The sequence below is a fragment of the Equus caballus genome, chromosome 4 (assembly GCF_041296265.1).
Source record: "Equus caballus isolate H_3958 breed thoroughbred chromosome 4, TB-T2T, whole genome shotgun sequence".
In the NCBI taxonomy this organism is placed as follows: domain Eukaryota; kingdom Metazoa; phylum Chordata; class Mammalia; order Perissodactyla; family Equidae; genus Equus; species Equus caballus.
Window position 1 is genome coordinate 91059669 of NC_091687.1, and position 18881 is coordinate 91078549.

At 49.8% G+C, this 18881-nt stretch overlaps 1 protein-coding gene across 1 annotated transcript in view; it reads right to left on the reverse strand.

The window, feature by feature from the left end:
- PLXNA4 (plexin A4) overlaps positions 1–18881 on the reverse strand; it is a 432314-nt gene that overhangs the window by 355594 nt on the left and 57839 nt on the right. The window contains exon 2 of the mRNA XM_001498268.7: positions 8846–10111. Coding sequence (XP_001498318.2) covers positions 8846–10030 — 1185 coding nt within the window. The 5' untranslated portion in view covers positions 10031–10111. The remainder of the gene's footprint in view (positions 1–8845; positions 10112–18881) is intronic.

Genomic DNA, 18881 nt, shown 5'->3' on the forward strand with positions numbered 1-18881 from the left:
TCCCAAGAACCAAGTGCCCTGTTTCTAAGCATCTCAGAAAGGAATGATACTGAAATATAGGATGGAAGGTTATGGTGTTTTAGGAGCTCTGTGTGTGTGTATGTGGCTTAGGATGCAAACATCCATTGAATTAATGCACTTCACTACCTATGGAACAATGAAAGCAATTTGCTAAAAGCGACGCTTATTTTTATACTCATTTGGATATTTCCATGTGTTTTGAGACTGTCTGTGGCCCAATCCCACCAGATACCTAAGTGGTCTTTCACTCCCCATGATAACAAGCTATCCTTCTAACGGGAAACTAATGCCACTAATTTGAGCTGCTTTCCCAGGAGAGCGGCATTCAGCCACGCACTCTCTCCGCAGGCCTGGCTGTGACCAAGAGTGAGCTGTAGCAATGCACCCCTCCTAGGAGCTGCTGAGCATAGCAGTCAGAAAGCAGCTCCAACTCAGGCTCCCAGGGGTTAAACCCATGACCTTTTCCTCTTGGCTCAGCTGCTGAGAGCCTGGGTTCTTCCCTATGACAAGCAGACAGGGCCATCACACCGTGACCAAAGCTATGGGCCAGCCAAGCAAGAAAATCAGGACCCAAACTCCACTGGCCCAGTTCTGCAGATGGCCACCACGCAGGGCTAGTCCAACAGCCAACACTGAACCCATGGGAAATACCAGGGAAGGACTCTCTGGATTGGAAATGGAAGCAAGCAAAACCCACTTGGGTGCCGCCCCTCTCCTTTTGCACCTTCATTTCAGAGGTTTCCAGTGCCTACCTGTCAAGGGCAAAGAAACCCCACACAGCCCATCCATCCCAGGTTCCCAGTCCCCTCCCAGCCTATTGCAGACAACCTCAGCCGCCACTAAAACTGTAATTGGAGTGGGGCACGCCACGATGATTAAGTTTGTGTGTTTCCTGGCGGGTGCTGGGAAGTGGCCCCACTCGCCAGGCTGAATTATGGGGTAGGTCATTCCCTTGTTAGAGGGAGTAAATTTTATTAGCCCCACTCTTGTTGCCGCGCATCTTCCCCTCTAGCTCCTCAGGCCCGTGTTTGAGTCTGGATAATGTTGCCGCACGCGGGATAAATCAGCCGAACAAATCCCATTATATTTTGGAACACTGACAGAGACATAGTAATGACACCAAGACCTGGAAAAGATGTGGGCTTTCTTCTCTCCCGCTGATCCCGTTTCATGTACGGGGACAGCATGCGGGACCCCGTTCACTAGGAAAATACATGCAAATCGAGAGGCCGAATGGAGAACTCCTTTCGTTGTCTTTTTCTCTTCTCTCCAGTAACTTTGTTAATGAAAAGAAACAAGCGTCCTGTCTCGACATGTAGTCATTCCCTCTGCCTTACAAAAACTAAGGGACACCTGGAGGTAACAGCAGGGAGGTCTGGCCCGAAATGGAGCCTCTCCTTCAAATGGCTTAACTTAGCATTCCTAACGTGTGCCAGAGGGAAAGGAAGGCAAGCAGAGCATATTCCAGGCCTGGGATCCTGAGCGTAACATCTGGGTTAGGCCCAGCCCAATTGTCTCAAAAGCAGATATTGGTGGAGAAAAAATAGAAGTACAAAATCCCAGCAATGTTATTAAGTCCCTTTCTGTCCCACCGGGTAGTTATTATAACCAGAGAAGAACATGCGGATGGTGCTCTGAAGATGTTTAAGCATCCTACAAATATAAGGGGCTCTGTGTCTATCATTATTTATTAATGTCTATGTATTTCTCTTTCCTTAGGAGTCTCAGCACACTTTATTAAAGGGATATTATTTTACCACCTCTGTCTTGAAAATGAAAGGTATAATTCAAAGCAAAAGGAAACTGCTCACCAGCCCAGTGACCTCTCACGAGCTGGGGCTGGCGGGGGCCCAAAGGTCCAGACTCTCAGGCCAGTATTTAGCCAAGACGCCGCCCTGTGAGCATGGCAGGAATTGAAGGAAAGGCCAAGAAATGCAGATCCGGGTTGTTAAGTTGGGCTGGCCTGTGTGCTGATTGAAGGAGAGGCTCGCCTGCCAATTTGGGCTGGGCTATCGTACACTGTGTGGGGCTCGTATGTGCACAAGTGTGTGTGTGCACGTGAGAGAGAAATCTCGCTGTATTAGCTGCTTCACGTAGTGTGTGTGTGTGTGTGTGTGTGAGGGAGAATAAGTCACAGAAAGAGGGAGACAGAGGGAGCCTCCGAGATGACAGTGCACGGAGTGAGTACTTGAGGTAGTGAAACACAGTAGAGAGAGCAACGGAGAAACAGAGGGCAAAGGACACTGAGAAAGTGACTCAGACATCCAGAACAGGGAGAAGGCATGTGCACACGTGGGTGTGTCCTGGGGTTCACGAAGTAGATGTCTGGGCATTAGGATGCACCATTGCATGGCCCCACACCCTAATTTCTCACTTGGCAAAGCCTGTACTGAGGTCTCTTGGCAGCTGTCTGTATTAAAATTCTACGTAGGTAATTCCGGGGTCCTGTCACTCTCTCTGCTGACCTGATGGGCTCCAAGGTGGCATCCTAGGAGGACATGTCCAGCCTAGAAGGCCAACCCCAAAATCTTTCCTCTTACCAGGCCCAACACATCACCCAGGGCTTGGCCACCATCCTGTACCCCAAAGAACCATGTGTACTTAGCTGGAATGCAATTTTCATTGTAAACCCCACTGGCCAAAAGGAGAAAGATGGGTGGCCTTGTCAACTGAATACCTGAAACAGAAGCCATTTCAAGGAGGAGTTGGGGGAAGACTTGACTCTATTAAGATTGAGGTTGGGATATGGCAGCGCCCCAAATGCTAAGCCAGAAGTCTGGAGTATGGGGCCAATGGGCTGTGAGGGGTGCATGCTTGGGCTTATGTGAAAGGAGATTTGTGGTGTGTGTTCTCACTGGGACTTAAGTGTGGGATACGGTGTGCATTTTTAGTGGGCCATGGAGTGTGTGAGTGAGTGTGTGTGTGTGTGTATATATATATATGTGTGTGTGTGTGTGCGCGCGCATGCGCACATCTGTGTGAAAAGTAGTGGAGATGAGAAAGAAGGGCTGGGCAGGCAAGAGGAGGATTTCCTGGTCTGAGAGAGGAGAGTGGCTGAGCAGAAAGAGAAAACCCTGCCTAGTGCCATAAACAACAGGATACACCCCATCTAGTCAGAGCTGCACTTCCTGCCAACAGGGAAAAGCAAACACCCCAAGCAGACTGGCAGAAACCAGCACCAGGAGCCTGGGAGGGCTGCCTGGTCATTCCGGATGCTCACTCTCGTGGAGTTTCAGGATCCCAGGCGCCAGACAGACCTGAGTGAGCATCCAGACTGGGATGGGAGGCCAGCCTGAGTCCAGGGTGGTGACCTTGTCTGGGATCTAAGAGTCAAAGCATCAGCACACATGAATGGGGTTCCCCTTCACCAACTCCTCCCCATAGGACAGGAAAAGCTTGCGGCTAAAAATCAAAAGCTCAGTCCCTTGTGCCTCTGTGAACCTGTGGGGCTGGGCAGGGCTGGCGGGTAAACTCGAAGTCAGACAGGCGCCTGGTCTAGCAAGGGTTCTCCACCAGGGGCTTCCGGAAACGTAAAATCTTTTCTAGTTCTCGCAGACTGGGGGGTCCCATCGGCACTTAGTGATCTAGGGCCCAGGACGGTAAACGCCTGGCAATGCCCAGACAGTCCTTGCACCATGAATTCTCCCACCCCAGACGCCACCACCACACTATTGAGAAACACCAGCGGGAAAGCACCGGGCTGAGAATTAGCATGCATAGCAGGTTCCGGTCCATGAATTACACAATCTTGAGTGAAGTATTTGACTTTTCTGTTCCTCTGTCTCCCGAACTGGAGAGGCTGTCTGTCTCTTCTATTATTCTACAGCCCTGGTAGGAGAAGGAAAGGAGGAGATGAAGCCCTCTGTAAACTCTCAGGCACTCTACAAACTCCCTCATGGCATTGTCAGGCAGCTCAGAGGCCACCACTCTCTGCTCCCACTATTGAGGCTTGGCAGGTGCGAGGCGGTGATTCTGAGTAATAGCGTCAGCCCATGGACCTACATTTTCTGTTGGAAGGTCACTTTGAGTTCAAGTCTTAGGGGAAGTTTAAGAAGCTGATTTTTGCCCCATCCAGGCATATCAGCACTAAAGCCAACACTACCTAACTCCTGTGTCCACTTCTCAATTGGTTCCAAACTCAGGGGAGGTTTAAATGGAGTGAGACATGGTCACGCCCATGACCACAGCCACAGTTCTCCTCACACAGGCCATAATGACCTGTTGGGTGCATCTCCGTCTGGGCTTTTAGGCTCCTGGAGACTGATGTCGTTTCATGATTCTTAGCATCCTCCAGGAGTGAGTACATTGCCAAGAGCCTAATAAATGTTTCATCCACTCATTAAGTCATTTGGAGGCAGTAGGGCTGTCCTTCTGTAAGGTTACCCCAGAAGGCTGAAGAAAGGTTGAGGAGGTATCAACATCACGCCTAGGGGACTCTAGGATGCCAGGCCGCTTGCCCCATGTAGACTACAAGAGCCTTGTCCCACAGCAGCCCACTCTCCAGCCTGGCTACCCTACTCCAGGTCAGGAGTGTCAGGGCTAGGAGCTGTCACCTCGGTCCACTCAGGGCCATGGCACATGACAGATGCCACAGGCTATGGGCTCCTCATCCAAATTGTCACATGCTCTGCAGACAGAGACTTTCAGGAGCCTGCGTGGCAGCCTTCAAAGGGACTAGAGATGGAGACCATCACAGTGCTGAGCAGCAGAAATAGAGAAATTACATCATTATCATTAACCTACCTGGATGCTCATCAGCAAAGGGCCTGGGGTTGGTCTTTAGTCCCCTGAATCCCAAGACAAACTGGGGCCCCTGGCTGATCCCTCTAGGACCCTTCTTTTGCCCATGCCCTCCTGGGATCCTTAGAGCAATTATCAGATGTTAGCCCATTTGTTGTTGGATGCTTCTTTCCATTCAGGCTGGGAAAAACCAGGACAGAGGAAAAGAATGGCCCAGAAGGCAAAGGGAGAAGCAGCTACCAGCCCCCACAAGCACCAGAAAATACCCCGGTTGCTTCCCCCACCTCTACATCCAATACCCACTCAGGGATCTGCACCTGCAACATGCATTTACATACCTGGCAACACATTCCCACTAGGAGGCCACTCCTACCCAGCCAGCCCTTATCTCTGGTGTGGGCTCAGCCAGCCTTTCTGATTCACCTGACATAAAAACAACAGGGAGCTCTCTGGAGGCCTGCAGACTGAGCTCCAGCCTCACAGTCCAACACTTCTCCCTCTGCCTGGTCACCAGGCTGTAGCCCACCACGTGGCTCCACGGATGCTCCATGGCATGGCAGGCTGAGTCGCACAGGTGTTCTCTTCCCTGAACACAGCCAAAGGGGCAGCTGAGGCCTAGTGAGGGGGTCAGGGGCCCCAGGGCTTATACTGCTCCCTGCTCTGAGTTCTGGAGGCATGAGTTCAGGGGGAAGGAATGTGGATCCCAGGAAATGGAAGGGGCCAGAAAAGCCAGAAGAGTACCATGGGATGAGCATTCTAGCTTAGGGAAGTAGGACAACAGGAGCACCACAAAAATAAATCACTTGTCAAAAGGTACAAGCTCCCAGTTATAAAATAAATAAGTCCTACAGATGTAATGTACAACATGGTGACTATAGTTAATAACACTATATTGTTTATTTGAAAGTTGCTAAGAGAGTAGATCTTAAAAGTCCTCATCACAAGAAAAAAAATTGTAACTGTGTGGTTAACTAGACTTATTGTGGTGATCATTTTGCATTATATACAAATATTAAATCATTATGTTGTACACCTGAAACTAATACAATGTTATATGTCAATTATATCTCAATTTGAAAAAAATAAACCACTAATCATACCCTCTTTTCCAGCTCTTTGAGTTGTAACTATGATAAAACCCACAGGGGGCCCCTACCCTAAAGATACAAGTCCTAAAATCAACCTCCTGGGCCTTCCACTTCCCTCCTCCATCTTCCTACAGCTGAAACGCCACAGCACAGAGGCCTCTGAGATTCGGTTCCGCTTCACAGTCCTCAAAGGAATCTTGGATTTAGAGGCAAAAAAGAACTCCAGAGTTCATCTCATTCATCCCTGACTCAAGGCAGGAAGGGAAAAGGGAAAAGAACCCAAGAGCCATGTGAATGGGTGAAGGAAAAGCTGGGTTTGCCTACAAGGGCCCTTGATGGAGACGCTCGGGAGGCTGGCCTTGCTGATGGTGTGTGAAACATGTGTGGTCTGAGCTGAGGCCAAATGAATTGTAGCTGAGCGTCGGAGCAAAGGAACTCGAGTATCAGCCAAATCAAAGGAAACTGATACTGTGCATTAAAAGCCAGTGTGGCCTTTTCGACTGGCTGGGGAGACAGCCCTAGGCCTGTGCAGAGTTTCTGGCCTCCTCCTTTCTGCTCTCAGCCTGAACTTGCCTCTAACTTGAAAGGGCTAATTAAAGCCAAAAGAAAAATCAAAAGCTTGTTATCTGGCTCCATTACTCCCAGTCCTGGCATTAGCCTGTCTTGCAAAGCCGTTTTCCCTCTGTTCTCTCCAAGGCCACCATGCGGTTTGGGGACCTGCAGCTCTGCAGACGTCCCTGATGAACTTCGCTTTTTGAATTGTGGCAGGGAGCAAGGATGGGACAAACACCTGCCCATGGGCAGCCAGGCTGATCTCTGCAGCTGATTTTACTCCCCAAAGCATTGCCCAAAAACACGGGATTAGAGCAAGTTTTCTACAGAAAAGTGTCTACAGAAAAAAAACAGCAACCCCACTGATCTCAAAAGAACTATTTATTGAGCAAGCACACAGCATAAACTTGCCATTTCCTAACATAGGGTGCATGTGTGCATGCTCAAGGGGGTATCCATTGCCTATGCGCACACGTGCATACGTAGGTGTACGTGTGTGCAAGTGTGGTGATGAGAGGCAAGGGATCGGATTCTCCTCAAGTGCTGTCTCCGCCATTCATGCACAAGATATGTGACCTTGAGCAATCCATTGCCTTTTTTGGGCCTCAGAATGAAGGTAAAGAACAGGGGATCTCTAAGGGCCTTCCCCAGGCCAACGTTCTAATGCATCTCCCCAGGGACCTACGCTTGTGTGTGTAACAGACAAACACGCAGCACAGCATCTGGCCTGTCATTTATTGCCTTAATTTGGGAGCCATCCATGGTGCCCAAGTTCATAAACCTGTCTCATAAACTCTCTTGAGTGGATCAGCTACTGCGCCAAATCAAAGGCTCCAAAAGACATGTCACCTGCTAGGACGCAGCAGATGCAGCAGAGTTCCCTCAGTTCTCTGGCCCGGCCATGATTGCCAATTTGTTGCTTCCTTCTTTGGCCCATGGCACCTCTCCCATTTCCTTTGTGACACTAGGGGTCTCCTGGCTTTTCTGGACCTCCAAGAAGAAATGGAGGTAACTGGAAAACTCAGCTCAGACCACTGGGAAACAGCTGGAGCCTAAATGTTAGGACACCAAAGGCAAACTTTGCCAAGCCCCTTCTTTCTCCTTCTTCTCCGCCACCCCCACGCCAAATCCCAGTGACTGGAGGAGCGGCCTCATGGCACGCTGGGGCAGGGGGTGCCAGCATCCTCTGAGACCTGCTTGGGAAGTCGCCATACTTCATGGAGGGAAACTCACACTTTTTAAATCAATCCAAATACATCTTCCTAATATGAAATTCCACCAACGTTTAACTACGAGTCAAGAATCACATCTGTGTAAACGCATCCTTCTACCTGATGGGTAAATTTTCCTTTCTTCTCTCTACATTAAGATTATAGGATAGATTTTCTCAAACTAGGCTCACAATTTTTTAAATGGATAATAAAAAAGAAAAGAGGAAAGGAGAGCGACATAGGGCACAGAAGATGCCAACAGTTGAGGCTTCCAAGTCACTTGAAAAATGATTGAGAAAAAACAGAACCTTTTTAAAGATGAACAGAAGTCAAGCCACAGAAAGGCAGCTGCTTTTCACATCGGATCACAAGTGAGTTAGGCTAGGAGAGGCAGGAGGCTGTGATCACCCAGCAAGGCAGCAGCCTGAGGTCCACTCTGTCCCTTGGGCCCCAGGGGCCCTGCGAAGGCCTCCTACACCAACCCTTCTTCTCCCCTGCCTGTTTCTGTCAGCACTTCTGCCACCCGGAACTGTTCCGTGGCTGCTTCCTAACTTTGTGACATGTCTCTTCCATGGAAATGTGGACACAGAAGATGCTTAATAAATGCTGTTTTCTAAGCAAGCTCTGCTTTCCCCTCAGTTCACTGGCCTCTCACCTACTTCTTCTGCTCTCCTTTTGCCATTTCCTAAAGATACATAGGGGACTTATAACTCTCCTGAACTTCTCTATCTACCCCAAATGTGGCATGACCAGCTCCATTACTCCCAGTAACGGTTTTATTCTAAGCTCCCTCCCCACTCCCTCACTGGTTTTATTCTAAGTTCCCAGGAAAGTGATTGGCAGGCATGGTCCGTGAGAAGAGTGGGTACCCGTCTTGTCCTACAGCACACAGTGACCTCACCTTCCACAGTGCCTGGTGCATATGACATCTAAACAACACGATTCCCACCTGCTCCTAGCACTCCCTCCTATAACCCATGAGCCAACACGGAACAGAGGAAAGGACCCTGATAGGAAATCCATGTTTTAGGTCTAGTCTGACTCTTACACACTCAGTCATAGTCACAGCATGTTTGAGACGGCGATGATCCGAGCCTGATGAGACCAGAGACAGGTTTATATCCTGTCCCATCTGAAAAGTGGGATGGGTGATTTCACATCCCGTGGAGGCCACAGGCTGGGGCCCTCCCACCTCACCGCACCATCCCGCCCACAGGCCCTCCCCTGACTCACCGCGCTGCTGCAGGGAATGTCCTTCACCTTGAGCCAGGCCAGGTCCAGTGTGCCCTCGCCCCTGTAGCAAGACTGCAGCCGCTCCTTAATGCGGTCGTTGATCTGCTTCAAGATGAAGATGCACAGGGCCGACTCATCCAGGGATTTCATTTTCCGCTTCTGGCCTTTGGAGAAGACAGTGAAAAGGAGGTCGTCCTCTGAATGGACTCCGAGGGTCTGGGCGAGCACAGCTCCAGCTTTGGACAGGTAGGCGGCCTGCAGCAAGCGGTACTCCACCCCACCTCGCTCGCAGCCGATGGGCACCTCCACGTAGGAGTTGAACGCGGTGTCCTCCTTGCAAAGCCTCACGAGCTTGGATGTATAAACCTGTTCCTTTGTGGTGGAGCCCGGGGGAGACACCATCTCAGGCTGAAGGGTCAAAAAGTAGACAAAGTTGCCACTGCTGAAGCCATAGACGTAGTAGATATCAAAGTCGGGGATGACAGTGAAGGTGTCCGAAGGGATCTTAATCATCGAGGCCACAAACTCATCGTGGAAGACGTAAGCGAACATGCCATCTGCCTCCGAGTTCTTGGTCAGCTTCCGGCTGGAGATGGTAGGGAAATACTCCGGCTTCCCATCCACCGCAGTGGCAATGAAGAGCTTGTCGTCCAGGTTGCTATAGGAGACGATCACTCCAAAGACAGAACCACTCTCGTTGACTCCCGACAGGTAGTGTTCCTTCTTGTGAAATGGCTCCCCCAGCTTGAAGAGGTCCTCCAGCCTCAGGAGCTTGCAGATGCCTTGATAGAGGCTCCCACAAGCAATCAGCCTGTTCTCCTTGTAGTCTATTAGGAGCATCTTGTTGACATTGTTGGTGGTGGTCAGGGGCTCGTTGCATGTCTGGACGATGCGGGGTGGGTAACACTTGGGGTTGTCCTCGTCTGGCCCTGTCTGGTGGGTCACCAAGACCTTCAGGTCACTGGAGAGCTTGTAGATCCGGTTGACGGCCCCCAAGTAAATGTGCCCTGTCCTTTCATCCACCACCAGGTGGTTGAAGCCCTCAGCTGGCTCCCCACGGAATGTGACAAAAGACCGCTTCTGGGACAGCGGGGGTGGCTGCCGGGAGAGCAGAGTAGAGGAGCCCATCCCCACCATCAGGAGATGGGAGAGCAGGCAAGTCCAGTTCCAAGGCATGGCTTTCATTTCAGAGACGGGTCCTTGCCGCACGGTAGCTCTTGGCACAGCGGGCTCCTCGGAGGGCCAGGACGCAGGAGTGGAGGCTCCCTGCAGGGGAAAGGAAAGATGTGATGCTGGATAACAACAGCAGTGGCTTAGTTTCACCCCATAGCCTGTCTGGCTGGACCCTCAAAGCATTCTGCATGCGCGGAAGCAGAGAACTGCACTACGGGAAGCTGGAGGCTGAGGCACCTGTCCCCCATGGGTGTGTGGGACAGCCAGAGCTGGGTGGCACAGCCCCAGGAGGGTCCTTCAATGATAATAATAGTCGTAATAGTGATAATGGTAATAGTGGTGATGACAATGATAAACAACCATTGATTGCCGAGCATCTGACTTTGTGTCAGTCACTGTCCAGCACCTTCCAGAGACTCTCATTTCATCTTACACACCCTTCAGTACTGGGTCTCTTCCACCTGCCCCTCCAGATCTGCTCCCCACCCTTCTCTGCGCCCGGGAGGCTGACCTGTATGGACCATATGCCCACAGGCTCCCTGCCCTCGGGCCTGGTTAGGTGCAGCCAGTGGGGAGCGTCAGCAGCAGGCTGGCGGGAAAGGAGAGGACAGGAGGAGCAGAGGGGCTGCACGCACTGGCCACCACCATCGTCAAGGTCATGTTGCCCTGGGCAGGCCTCTCCACATGGCCTCTCTGTCTCTAGGGTCTGTGGACCACCTCCTGCCCACCCCCATTTGCTCCTATCTGTGGATCACCTCCTGCCCGCCCCCATTTGGTCCTAGAGGAAGTAACGGGGCCTCACTATTCCTACCTCCAAATACTGCCCTGCCTCTTAAGGAGCCACACCTTTGTCAAGAGCCCTTTTATTAACCTTTGTGCAAATGACCGAATTTGCTGTGCCATTTCCTGCTGGGACCCCGACTCCAGACCTCTGAAGGTAATGTTATCCCTATGCTATAGCTGAGGGAAGTTGTGCACCTTGCATGGCTAAAAGCCGCAGAGGCTGATTCAAACCCAGCAGACTACATTTGTAGCCGGTTCTCATTCTCACCTACTAAAGCGTCTCAGTTTACCCCAGCAGGGCACAGAGGGGGACGTACACCGCTTACTGTTCCTAGGCAGCAGAAGAGTCCGAACAACGCCTTCTCCGCGGCTGTCCATTATGGTCCGGCCCCCTGGGTCTGCACCCACTGCCAGAGAAGCTTGTCCTCTGCGCTGCCCGCTGCCTGCTTGTGCGGGAGGCCAAACCAAAACCCACATCCTCTACTCCTTTGTGCCGCAACAGCAACCAGGTCCTCTGGGTCGCCGCCCGGCTCCAGGCCTGGTGTCATTTTAACGAGGCAGATCCTGGCTACCTCCCACAGTGGGGCCTCCTCTCAGAGGTTTTCATTAAAGGGAGAGAACAAATGCTCTAAGAAGTGGTCAAGTGAGTAAGTAAATAACTCCCCAGGAACACACTAGCTTTCCATCCTAACGGTCTCATTCATTTCCGTTCAAGATGCTTTCTGCGTGTGTTTCCAGAGGACGGCTTCATATTCCTCCCAGTTGGGGAGAGATCAGGACAGGAAACGGCAATATCTTATTTGGGGGCATCTCAGCTCTGTGGAATTTCTCTTGTTTACCCCCAAACGCCTCAAAAACGGGGTTTTGGGAAGAGGTGGACCACTGAGCAACAGGAAACCCCCCAGCAGGGAGAGAACGTGACGTTAGATGGAAACCAAGTGAAGAAAGAAGACAACAAAGACTTGACATTGTCGGCTGGAATCCCAGTGAAAGCCACAGGTCTTCTCGAGCAAACATCAGAGGAGGACTCCGCAGACGGTCCTGCCAGTTGAGGGCCTCCATTCATTCCCCCGTGTGGCAAAGACTTGCTCAGGGCACACAAAACATGCAAGACACCATGGGACCCAAGGACAGCCGTGGCTGGATGGGGCACTCAAAGAACTTGCAGTCAGGTTGGGCAGACACCACTGGAACCTACATTACTCAGACAATGAAAAGTTATGTGATGACCACAGGGCACTTCAGAAGTTCGCATGAGGAAAGCTGACTTGTAACCTGGGGTGAAGGAGCAAGGAGAAGGCTGTGGGAGGCCTTGGGGAACGGATGGCATTCAGGCCGAGCCATGAACTTGGAGAGGACATGCAGAGCTGGGAGAGAAGGGCCTCCTTGGGGAGGGGTCAGTGTAGCAGAAGCCTGGGCATGACAAACAGGGTGTGCACCAAGAAGAGTCTGGGAAACGTAGTTCAGGAGAGTCAGGTGGAAGATACGACTGGAAAGAGAAACCACAGCCTTGCCAGGATGTCCCTGGGAGGTTGAGACTAAAATGCATGGAAATGAGGAAAGAAACTTAAAGGAAAAGAGCTCAGGCCCCCAGAGAGGAGCCTCCCCGTTTCTGTCAGTTTACCCTTTGTGGAGGGGATAGAGTTTGGAGCTGAGGGCTGTGGGCTCCGTGAGGGCAGGGACCGCCAGCCTGGCTCACTAGCATATCCACAGCACCAGACCTGCACTGGACACATAGCAGAGACTCAATAAGTGTTTTCTGATGGGCAGGAGGAGGGAAAGGAAGCAAGGAGGGGTATGAGTATCTGTGCATCGCTTACCATAGGCCAGGCCCGGTGCCAATGTGTGCACATGGAGGGCCTCACCTGAGCATCACAAGTGTTTGCTGGGCTCAGGATCATTTCACTCATTTTTTCAGGTGAGGAAACTTTAGCTCTGAAGGGCATGTGGCTAACAGTGGCCAACCTGGGGGTGAAACCCAGGTTTCTATCACCCCAAAACCCATACTCTTTCTAGAAATGCACAATTCCAGAGCTTAGAATGTAGAGCCCTCAGAAGCCCCTTTGAATTCATATAAGTCACCCCACACAGAAATTCCAGGACAGCACCCAGGAATACCTCTGCACCAGCTCTGCAGCAGGACAGCAAAGCCCCGGGGACACACAGGGCATACCTGGCAGGGAGCACCTCTTGGGGCAGGCACCACTATTTACCTCTAGACAATGTGTTAACAACGGGGAAGCGCCTGGCACAGGGCCTCGGCCTGGCACACAGTAAGTGCTTATCAAATGATAGTGGTTGTTGTTGACAAGATTGAAACAAGTTTTAGAAGATTAGGATTATGACAACGAGATGGTACCAACTCAGTTAGAGTGAGGACTGGTCAGGATGTTTCATCTTGAATTGCCTGTGCAAATCCAAATCTCAGAAAAGAGCCTAGAAGTTTTTGATCTGAAAGAGATAATCCAAAATAGTGATTCCCAGTCTCTGATTTTAGAGACAAGGAAGCTGAGATCCAGAGAGGTCGAATGACTTGCAGAAGGTCACAGAGTGAGTTCAAGGTGGGAATGGGATTAAGCTCAGGTCTCTGGACTCGCAGTCCAGTGCTCTCCCCACCACCCAAGTCCTGTCTTCCAACTTTATGTGAAGCCACTTCGGCATCTGCTCCCTGGCCTTTGTCTGGAGGAGCCTGCTCTTTGGGTGCCACACGTCTGCTGGCTAACATAGCTCTCAGAACCTCACTGCCAACAACCAAATTCCAGCAGGGTTGGTGATCCTTATTCCAGACAGGCAGGTGCAGGTCAGTGCTCAGCCATCAAGCCTCTGAAGGGACCTTTCGGCAGTCCCTATATTGGAACCTGCCAAGCATCAGGAAAAGTGTGCCTGCCATACCTCTGCCTTACTGTACACACTCAAGGACCCACAGCCAGTCAACAGGTCTCTAGTCTGCAAGAGGCGAGACGAGGAAGCCTGTAATTATGAATTTACTGAGCAGAAAGGTGCCAGGGCTCATTCTCCATCTTCTATTAGGCACTGAAATGAGACACAGTTATGCATCTCAAACACTTATCACTCTCATCTGGGGATGGTGAAATTACTGCGCCTGGGGTGGGGGGGGGGGGCGCACAGAAAACAATAACGTGTGATAGGAATAACCAGCCTCTCATTTTACACACTGCGAAGGGGACTGATTAGAAAACAAATAACAGAGAAATGGAAGAGAAAAGGGAACAAGCGAGGATGTGGGCTCCAGCTTGCCTCGCCAGAGATCCCACGGGCTACCACCACAGACATGACCCACTGCAGCCCTCCCACCCCACCCCCTAACCCACAGGTGGGCAGAGTTCCCAGTGCTCTCCCCCCAGGACTGCCTGAGGCTGCTCCATTCTAGCAAAGCTGGGGTTTCCAGAGTGGTTTCCCACTCCAGGACATCAATCCTCAAAAGTGGTAACCCCAACCTAAGAAATGCACCCCAATTCCAGGTCCTACCCACCATCTCTCTCTCAGGGCATAATTTAGCTGGCTTTAAAACAAAGTATTGGAGGTAGCATTCAGCCCAATTCTGATTCTTAAAGGCAAGTAATGTGACCAAGTCACCCCAAGATTGCCCCAAAGGGCTCCCTGACACAGGTGGAGTGGGCAGGGGCAAGAAGGTAGGAGAATTGAGAAGCTCTGCGTGAGACCCAAACACACAGCGGTTTTCTCTTCTTTGAAATCAGATTTTAATTCTGAACAATCTCAGGGGAGATGGGACTCATTTTTAGAAGCTGATCATCATTTTGATTAAAGAAATTGGGGCTTTGTTTTATGTGGCAAGTGTTGAAGAGCTCAAACTAATTTTCATGTAATAGCATCATCTCTCAGATTCCTGAGTGGTGGAGAAGAAAGTTATTATACAGCCGTTTAAAGCAGCAATTACCTTGTGAAATTACTTTAGAGTTTACAAAGTGTTTTCATATATGTTACCTCGCACTGATTTTATTGTTTGCGACAACCCTGTGGGTGGGGATTTGTGAAGGGACCTCCTTTACAGATAAGGAAACCAAGGCATGAGCGGGTACAGGTCCTGGCTGAGGCCACACACAATCACAGCAGGACTTGGAAAGCTCTCCAGGTCTCCCTCAGTCCACATGGTACCTTCCCTGACCCTCTGGAGGAGTCCTAATTCTCAGGACCTTTGCTACAGGTTAAGAGAACATCCAAAGAACGTATTCTAGGACGCTGTTTCAATAAAACCATCTCCACAACCCTTCATGAGTCCAGAAACCAATTGAGGGGGTCACAAGTGCTTTTTAAGTGAAATAACAAAAGAAAAATAAGAGTGTGGCGTATATATGAAGGAAGGATAATCATGGTTTAGTGAGACTTCCGTTTCAGCAAAAATATGTATGTATTCACACTGCAGCAAAAGTATGAGGGCGGTGTAAGTGTATTTCTTACTGTTGGTCATTAGGATGGTTAATTTTATGTGTCAACTTGGCTGGGCCATAAAACTCAGACATTTGGTAAAACGTTATTCTGGATATTTCTGGGAGGGTGTTTTTGGATGAGATTAACATTTAAATCAGTAGACTTTGAGTAAGCAGAGTGCCCTCTATAACGTGGGTGGGCCTCATCCAATCAGTTGAAGGCCTGACTAGAACAAAAGACTAACCTCCCCCAAGAAAGAGGGAATTCTGCCAGTGACCAGCCTTCGGACTTGAACTGCAACATGGGTTTCTTTCTGGGTCTCCAGCCTGGGGGCTTACCCTGCCGATTTTGAACTTGGAGCCTCTATAATCACATGAACCATCTCCTTAAAATACATTTCTCTCTCTCTCTCTCTCTCTAATATATATACATATACACACACATATCCTATTGTTTCTGTTTCTCCAGAGAACCCTGATAATATAGTTATGGTCAAAAAGTATTTGAAAGACACTGTTAGAAATAGTGGACATCTGCTGTTTTGCTACCATTCACTTATCCTCTGGGAACCCACGCCTTCACCTTCTCTCAGAAAAGCTTCTGGGGGAATCGACTCCACCCCTTGTTCAAGGGTGTACACATGACCAAACCAACCAGCATGAGGGGGTAGGGAGGGTCACAGTGATTGGTTCAGGGATGGTCGGGTCAGAATCTGAGAGGCAATAAGACTTTGAACGGAAGTGCTGAGGGAAAAGTTCTAGCTCTTCCATTGGATGTGTGGCCTTGGAGAGGTGTGGGCTTAAGCACTAAAGGCAGCATTTTGTAACCATGGGGATGGGAGGTGGGGAGGGGAGCCTGAAGAGAATAAAGCCAAAGGACTGAAGAGAGCAGAGCTGAGCCAGAGGAAGGAGAGTACTGGGCCTCAGGCCCTGGTGACATCACATAGATGTCTAGATCACATGCACTGAAGCCAGCTCTATGCTTACACTTTCCAGTTACATGAGCCAAAAGTTCCCCCTTTGCGTAAGCCAGTTTGGGTTCAGTTTTCTGACACTTGTTAATGAAAGAATCCTTACCCATACTCAGAAAAATCCAGGCTTCTAGCCAAACGAGTAGAGTGTCTCTCAACACATCCTCTCTAACAGCCTATTCTTTCACACACCGAAGAGATCTCCGTGTCCTGCTGCCCACAGAGGTAATCAAGAGTTTTACAAAGAATGAGGCATGATTCCAGGTGAGATCTGGGTGTGTGCATGTGTGCGTGCATGCGTGTGTGCTGACTTTCACAATCAAACACAATGCTTCCCCGTCTGCTGGGCATTTGCCTTGAGGGCTGTGCTGGCAAGTCTCTCAGGAAGTTCTCCACCTGTCCATGCCACCACGCCTTCTGAACAGGTGTTTATACCGCTCAGGGTGCCCAGCCCCCAACCTCCTTGCCTAGGGACACAGTCTTCAAATGAAGCCATCTCTGCCCCCGGCTCTGGTCTAAGATGCCCCTACTATATGTTAGTACAGGAACTCAGGTGAGTGCCCACCAGAATCCCACATATTACAAACCCTGTTGTATTTGCCCATTGATGCTGTCCCCTCTCTGAAAATATGAGCTCCTTGAGGTCAGAGATTATATATTTTTCACCACCATTGTCTCCAGTTCAAGGCCCAGAGACTGATACATAGTAGATATGTAATAAATGTTTGGGAACACATTGATGAATGGATGAAAGAATGGCGAATGAATGAATGACTACTCCACAGAAGACAGTATGAGATGGCAGCTGGGGTGTATCACCTACGGCTGAAATACAAAGTAAATCTTGGTGCTGGGCCTCTCAGCTCAAACAGGGACCAAACTCAAAACACTGGCTTTACTCTGCTCTAGTCCAGGGCTTATAACTACTTAAAATACTCAGTTTTGCCCGTATAGGACATGACTTCAGATGCATCAGGGAAACTATATCTTTCACACATGATTTACAATGGGAGCAGCTGGTCTACTAGCTGGAGTATCATAACAAGTCACCTTGCACCCACAAATTAGACTTTGGGAACCATGGCCCTACTCAGCAGAGGAAATCAGTGCAGACCCTGTTGAAGAGAAGGAGCAGGACTGGGGACAAAATGGCAGTCAGGAAAACTTAGACAACGCAGGAGACATGGTTGCTAGAAGGCAGCAAGCATTCGTCCATTCGCTCGAGGAATGTTGATGCAGCATGTTCCACGTGAGATGTTCTGAGCTGGTTGTGAGGGGTACAGACACTCCTAAGCAGAAAACGGTACCCCTGCCCTCCAGGGGCCGAGGGTCTCCTAGAGGAATCTCTAGCTGTCCCCTTTTGAGGTCATCTCCAGTCACTGGCAAGCTCTGTATGGGTCCACCTCCCAGCCCCACTTCATCATTTCCCTCCGTCTTCCCTAGTGCTGTGCTTCAGATGGTTCATCGCTTGTACCGGTGAGGCCGAGGGACAGGAAACTGGCCATCCACCAAAAACATGTGCTTCCCCATCCATGCAGCTGTCAGTGTGAAGTTGTTGCTAAGAGGTGGCCGCCAGCTACGGCCTACATTTGCTGGCCTCCACATGTCCACAAAGTATCCAGGTGTGATCCCCGTGAATAGTGAGAGCGCATAAAGCAGGTAAGAAATAAGTGAGTCTTCTCTACAGATCCTTTCACTTGCTGGATAAGGAGGACTCTGAGGCCCTACAGGATGGTGGAGTCTCAAGATGGAAGGACCCACCCACCAACCAGGGACATCCACATCAGACAAGAAATCAACCATTACTGGGATAAGGCTCTGAAACCATGGATTCTGTGTGACAGCAGTTGGCACCACCCGAACTGACCCAGGTAGAAACACAGCCAGCTCACTGCATATCAAAGCCGGATTCAAACCCAGGGCTGGGTGCCTGGGGGCACCCTTCCTTGTAGTACATCAGGCTGACCCAGGGAAAGTCCTCTTTAGATGCCAGCAGCCCCCTCCATGTTCCCGAAGCCAGACAGCAAATTGCCAAGCCCAGAGAGGTGGGAGATGACCATGCCAACATCTATCTACAGGGTAGAAAAATCTGCCATGTTCCTCAGTGGCCCTTTCCACGTTTCGGGCCAAGGAAGGCACTACATGTGGGCCATGTCCAGTGTTTTCAGCATAAGTAGCTTTGCTGTAAACATCTTCGCCATGAGCATTTTCACCACATAACTAATTGGCCGTAAAGTAATTTTGCCATAGAGGATAAAACAACTGGTTGACAGTTTGATTTCATTCCTCCATTGATGCAGTACTCCTATTTTTATATTATATAAATCTTAGCTCCACATCTCTCATAGAACTTTGCAACATCTATCAACCGACATGTGACAATATGCCAAGAACAAACAACAGTGTGGAATGTTTTTCATGATGCAATACAAAGCTCAGTCACAAACACACATCCTGGTATTGGAAACTGATGCCTCTCTTAATGAAGGAAGAAATTTTAGTGAAAAAGAAAAAGTGTGATGGATGCTGAACGAGATGAATCAACAAGCAAAACAAAAATGTATAATACTATGAACGAAAGGCTTCCAAGACAAATGCTTAGGCACAACCCACAAAATAAAATCAATTATTTGCACAGTCGTTCCACGAATCTACACACATTTTAAACGTATTCAAATATTTTGTACTTAGCAATAATGA